Source organism: Phocoena sinus, chromosome 10 (genome assembly GCF_008692025.1).
Source record: "Phocoena sinus isolate mPhoSin1 chromosome 10, mPhoSin1.pri, whole genome shotgun sequence".
NCBI classification, from domain to species: domain Eukaryota; kingdom Metazoa; phylum Chordata; class Mammalia; order Artiodactyla; family Phocoenidae; genus Phocoena; species Phocoena sinus.
The window spans coordinates 59,518,472-59,524,709 of record NC_045772.1 but is presented as its reverse complement, the minus strand read 5'-3'; the positions used below and the strand labels follow the sequence as shown (position 1 = coordinate 59,524,709).

General features: G+C 44.0%; 1 protein-coding gene across 1 annotated transcript; it reads left to right on the top strand.

Moving 5' to 3' along the window:
* Positions 1-550: 550 nt before the first annotated feature.
* RPS26 (ribosomal protein S26) lies at positions 551-2,801 on the top strand. Its single transcript, XM_032647118.1, has 4 exons — positions 551-705; positions 968-1,145; positions 2,241-2,371; positions 2,696-2,801. Exons 1-4 carry the CDS (start codon positions 703-705, stop codon positions 2,729-2,731), a joined length of 348 nt encoding a protein of 115 aa, XP_032503009.1. The 5' UTR covers positions 551-702; the 3' UTR covers positions 2,732-2,801.
* Positions 2,802-6,238: the final 3,437 nt, after the last annotated feature.

Genomic DNA, 6,238 nt, shown 5'->3' with positions numbered 1-6,238 from the left:
GGGATCCAGGAATAAAAAAGCGAACGAGGAACAACCCTAGCACCAACGCACTTGTCCATGTCTCCTCGTTGTGAGGTTTTCTCCATATTGAAAGGAGGAAGGAACAAAATGCTTTATTCCACCCCCACCGCACGCCACCCCCGCCTTCTTCCATTTCTCAATCTAGCACCAAGTAACAGGACTGTCAGTGAAACGAGCCGAGAGCGTCCCCCGGTGGCATAGTGTCGCCTTCGGTCTCAGTGCTTGGGGCCCGGGGCCTGCCAACCTCGCACTACAACTCCCACCATGCATCTCTTGCCCTCCGGCCTCTAACTGGGAAGGCGACTTGCGGCCCTGCGCTGGGGAACTTCCCCGCCCAGCATCGCAAAAAAGGATAACTATAGCCGCCCAGAATTACTTCCGGGGTAGGGCGTCGCAAGGGTTGCTGGGAAACGTATAACTCTAATTTTCTTCCGCCAACTGGTTAAATAGTCCCACCGTCACCGTGTGCCACGGAAAAAGAAACTCGAGAAACACTTTCCTGCCCTAAATTTCAGCGGAAACGCTGAATAATAAAGAAAATTTGAGTAAAGTGGATTTCCGTTCTTGGCGTGCTTCCAGTAGACGTCTAGGAGGAATCTCCCGGCGTGAGCGTAGGGATCTCGCGCTATATAGGAGAGTCGGCCCGAGAGCCGGATCCTCTTTCGCCTCCTCGCTTCCAAGATGGTGAGTCCTGTCTGGTGGTGAATGTGCGGGCCGGGTGGAGGCTTGAGAGGAGCAGATTTTTGGATTGTGGGGGTTTGAAAACATGGGCCACGGTGGAGGAGTGGAAAGAGCGTATGTTTGTTCCAGGCTCGGGGGGATTTGTGGAGGGACTGGGTATCTGAGTGGCACTTTTCTGGGAGTTGCCGGCGCGGAATGTGGCTAGAAAGGAGATAGGCTGGGTAAGTTGCGTCTTTTTCCTAATGGGGTTTTCATTTTCACGCAGACCAAGAAAAGAAGGAACAATGGTCGTGCCAAAAAGGGCCGCGGCCACGTGCAGCCTATTCGCTGTACCAACTGTGCCCGTTGCGTGCCCAAGGATAAGGCCATTAAGAAGTTCGTCATTCGGAACATCGTAGAGGCCGCAGCCGTCAGGGACATTTCCGAAGCGAGTGTTTTCGATGGTGAGTGAGCTCCTGGCGCGCAAACTGTGCAAGTATCTTAATACCTAAAACCACTTCCTGCCTCCTCTCCCACCCCCCACCCCCCCATCCGCAGGCTCTGTTCATTGGAGCGTGTCCAACAATTTTCTTGCACCTTTAGAAGTGTTGTCGGTAGAAGCGAATGATGTTTTTGCTATGTTGTTTGCCGTTTTGAGTCTTCTCTGGACAGAGGGGACTTTTGGTCGTACTGCACAATCTTTGAGCCTTATTTTGTGACTGTAGGGGATGAGATTCCAAAAGCACTTATAGTGTTTATCCTGTATCAAAATTTCGGGAGTACTAGCTGAAAATGTAAATGTAACAACTCTTGAATTGTTGACAAACATTTGAGTAGTTGTAGAAAGTCTTTTGAAGACTTTTAAGAGTCAAAGCAGTCCAGTTTGGTCGACAAGGGTGATGTTTGGAGCAATATGATGTCGTTTTGATCGTTTCTTTTTCTTAAGACGAATTAACTTTTTTAGGCAACAGGAGTAGGCATTAGGGCTGATGCAATTGCTGAAGGAACTGGATTTTTGATGATATTACATCTGTGGTGTGGATTTAGTTCCTATGGTGACAGGGTCGCTCAGTAAGGGAATATTCATTTGTGGAACTGTGTTTTATATATATATGTATTTAGATACCAGAAACTGAACACTTGGCTTTGGGGGTGAAATCTTGTAGATACGTCTGACAGACACTTAAGTGAGTTTGCTTTTTTAAAAAATTTATTTATTATTCATTTTTGGCTGCATTGGGTCTTTGTTGCTGCGCGCCGCCTTCTCTAGTGATGGCGAGCCGGCCTCTCATAGCGGTGGCTCCTCTTGTTGCGGAGCTCAGGCTCTAGAGCGCAGGCCCAACAGTTGTGGCGCACGGGCCTAGTTCCTCTGCGGCATGCAGGATCTTCTGGACCAGGGCTCGAACCCGTGTCCCCTGCATTGGCAGGCGGATACTTAACCACTGCGCCACCAAGGAAGCCCATGAGTAAGTTTACTTTTGACTGATAGAATGAACAAGAAAGAACAGTGCAATGTGGTACCATACCTAATATCACACCTCTAATTTTTTGTTTCTTAGCCTATGTGCTTCCCAAACTGTATGTGAAACTGCATTACTGCGTGAGTTGTGCCATTCACAGCAAGGTAGTCAGGAATCGTTCTCGGGAAGCCCGGAAGGACCGAACACCTCCACCCCGATTTAGACCTGCTGTGAGTATCTTAAAGATGTGGAAGCCAGAGGGGTAATGGATAAAAGATAAGGAAGGACCCAAGGAATATCAAATTAAGATCTCTGCCTGTGGGTGGGATCAACTAAGTCTGTAAAGACCCACACCTAAACATTTGTTTAGAGACACTTTTGAAGAATAGCTGTAAGAATTTGTTACAGATTGAGTAGTGTAATCTTGTTCCACATTTATTCATACTTTATGGCCCAAATACATTGTTAGTGATGGGAGGGTAGTGGTCAAGTTCTTTGAGGGGGGACTCTTCCGTGCGTGGTTTTTGAAAATTCTTCATTTCTTTATCTTCCAGGGTGCTGCCCCACGACCTCCACCAAAGCCCATGTAAGGATCTAAGTTCTTAAAGACTAAAGAAATACTGTTTCCTGGAAAGACAATAAAGTAGAAATTATACTTTATATGGCATGTTGAGTATGTATTGTCAGGTGGGGGGGGGGTGTATGTCATAGAATTAATTACTTTTACCAAGTATTCAGTTGTGGAGTGCCACGTGATGTTTTCATGGGGTGAGAAAGCTTATCCGGGTGAGTTAAACCTTTTGTATTTCTGCCTTTGGCCTCCCTAGTTTGCATAGCTGAAGGTTGGGGAGAGGAGTTAAGGCATCTGTGAATGTTAGATTATTTCAACCTGGCAAGTAGCTTAAGCTGGGGTCTTCAAAACAGGGAGGAACTAGCAGGGTAAGGAGTGTTATTGAATCAGGAAGTGATTTAGACTGAGGTGTGCATACCCCTGGTGGAGGACAGAAGACTTTATTTACTAGGAGCCCATGACTTGGATAGCTTAAGGGGTCTGTATTCAGATCCTTCATAAAATTCACCTGTCTACTGTGGTCTGCTGGTAAGCCAGTTGTCACCCAGCCTGCATCTTTCTATGGTACATTGCTCTATGGGGTGAAAATGTACAGGACACGAGGGGTTCCTAGAAATTTGTGGAAGTTCCAAGAGAGGACGTTTCCACGCAAAGTATGGGAAAAGGCTGTACCTAATTTTATCTGTGTGACAATGGTTCATTTGTTCCAGAATTCAGAAATTAGAAAGTTAGTGGCTAGGGATATACAGTTGAACCTTGAACAACATGGGTTTAACTGTGTGGGTTGTTTTGTTTTCAATAAACACATACTACACAGTCCACAGTTGTTTGATTCCTCAGATGGTGAAAGCACAGGCAAATAAGAAGGGGTAACTCTAAAGTTATATAAGGATTTTTGACTGGGTGGTACCCCTAACCTATGTATTGTTCAGGGGTCAAATGTATGTTTATTTGAAAAATTCGTTTGGGAATGGATTGCTAAGGATTTTGCTGGTTAGGTTATGTGATTTTTTTTTTCCCCCCTGAATTAAGCTAAACTAGGAGCTTGGAAGTTTTGATTAAAATACACATTGTTTGGGAATTCCCTGGCAGTCCAGTGGTTAGGACTTGATGCCCTCACTGAGGGCCTGCATTCAATCCCTGGTCCAGGAACTAAAATCCCACATGATGCACTGTGCAGCCAATAAAAAATAAAAGTAAACATTGTGGGAAACGGTTTGTTAAAACACTGAATGTAGGCAAGAGTCTCCATCCTTTGGGGAGACCCACAATATCTGTGCTTCTTCATTCCTCTACGCTGTAATGACCCTGCTACACCAGGGATAAAACGTTGGATAGAAAAAAATAGGGTTCAAGGTGAAAATGAATGCTGAACCTGGTGGTCCTAAATCCCAGCTTGCTCAATAAAACCAGATTCATGTAGTAAATCAGGATCATTTGCGTGCAGAGATTTCTCTTGCGATGTTTATAGGCACAGCTTATCCTTTTCTCAGGGTAGGTCTTAATTGGCTCTCCCATGAGTTTAAAAACTGATTTAAACTAAGAGCTAAGAATTGTTTCAGCTGTTTATCTATTGGTACTTGAGGATAATCCCAAACTAACTGATTTTGGAGTACTAGAAGTAACTCACAAAAGGGCTTTCCATGTGCTTCAGGTTCTAAAATAGCCCCATCCCACCTCCCAATCCACCACTTACAAAGAACTCAAATGGTGTCTGATGGGCAACCAGGATATCCAATTTCTATGTATGGGAAAGTTACCTCCTGTATAGACATCCATCATCTATCCCAGAAAAGAAAGCCACTTAAGTTGTCAGAAGTAGCCCACAGGTCAGTTTGAGTTTCTCAAGGTATTTGGACTGCAAGATCAGGAGCCTTCTCTGCTTAAGCTATTGTGGACTGATGTTCTAGTAGTTGGTCACAGAAAAGATGATATAAACTTTTGAGCCCCTGCCTCCACCCTCCACCCTCCACCTCCAACTTAATTTATTGGACTGTTAGGAGGGGGAAAGTTAATTGCAGTCTCAGCACCTCCCTAAAATTTCAGATGTGTTCTCCAGTCTCGATGTGTAAAGCCAGGTAGACCCCTCTGGGCTCTTCCAGGCATTGGCCCAATGTGCACCTGTGAGGTATTGGATTTCAGGTCAATTCCCTGTGGTCAAGATTCATTGAGAACCAAAGCAATCTTAGGAAAGAAAAATGGAGCTGGAGGAATCAGGCTCCCTGACTTCAGACTATACTACAAAGCTATAGTAATCAAGACAGTATGGTACTGGCACAAAAACACAGATCAATGGAACGGGATAGAAAGCCCAGAGATAAACCTATGTACATATGGTCACCTTACCTTTGACAAAGGAGGCAAGAATATACAGTGGAGAAAAGACAGCCTCTTCAATAAGTGGAGCTGGGAAAACTGGATAGCTACATGTAAAAGAATGAAATTAGAACACTTCCTAACACCATACACAGAAATAAACTCAAAATGGATTAAAGACCTAAATGTAAGGCTGCTAGACACTGTAAACCTCTTAGAGGAAAACAGGCAGAACACTCTGACATAAATCACAGCAAGATCTTTTTCGACCCACCTCCAAGAGTAATGGAAAGAAAATCAAAAAACAAATGGGACCTAATGAAACTTAAAAGCTTTTGCACAGCAAAGGAGACCATAAACGACGAAAAGACAACCCTTGGAATGCAAGAAAATATTTGCAAAAGAAGCAACTGACAAAGGATTAATCTCCAAAATATACAAGTAGCTCATGCAGCTCAATATCAAAAAAACAACCCAATCCAAAAATGGTCAGAAGACCTAAGTAAACATTTCTCCAAAGAAGACATACAGATTGCCAACAAACTTGAAAAGATACTCAGTATCACTAATGGTTAGACAAATGCAAATCAAAACCACAATGAGTTATCACCTCACACTGGTCAGAATAGCCATCATCAAAAAATCTACAAACAGTAAGTGCTGGAGAGGGTGTGGAGAAAAGGGAACCCTCTTGCACTGTTGGTGGGAATGTAAATTGTTACAGCCACTATGGAGAACAGTATGGAGGTTCCTTAAAAAACTAAAAGTAGAACTACCATGTGACCAGCAACCCCACTACTGGGCATATACCCTGAGAAAACCATAATTCAAAAAGAAACATGCACCACTATGTTCATTGCAGCACTATTTACAATAGCCAGGACATGGAAGCAGTGTAAGTGTCCACTGACAGATGAATGGATAAAGAAGATGTGGCACATATATACAATGGAATATTACTCTGCCATAAAAGGAAACGAAATTGAGTTATTTGTAGTGAGGTGGATGGACCTAGAGTCTGTCATACAGAGTGAAGTATGTCAGAAAGAGAAAAACAAATATCGTATGCTGACGCACGTATATGGAATCTAAAAAAACAGTACTGGTGAACCTAGTGGCAAGGCAGGAATAAAGACGTAGAGAACTGACTCAACGCAGTGGGGGAAGGGGAAGCTGGGATGAAGTAAGAGATGGCTAGTGGGAAGCTGCT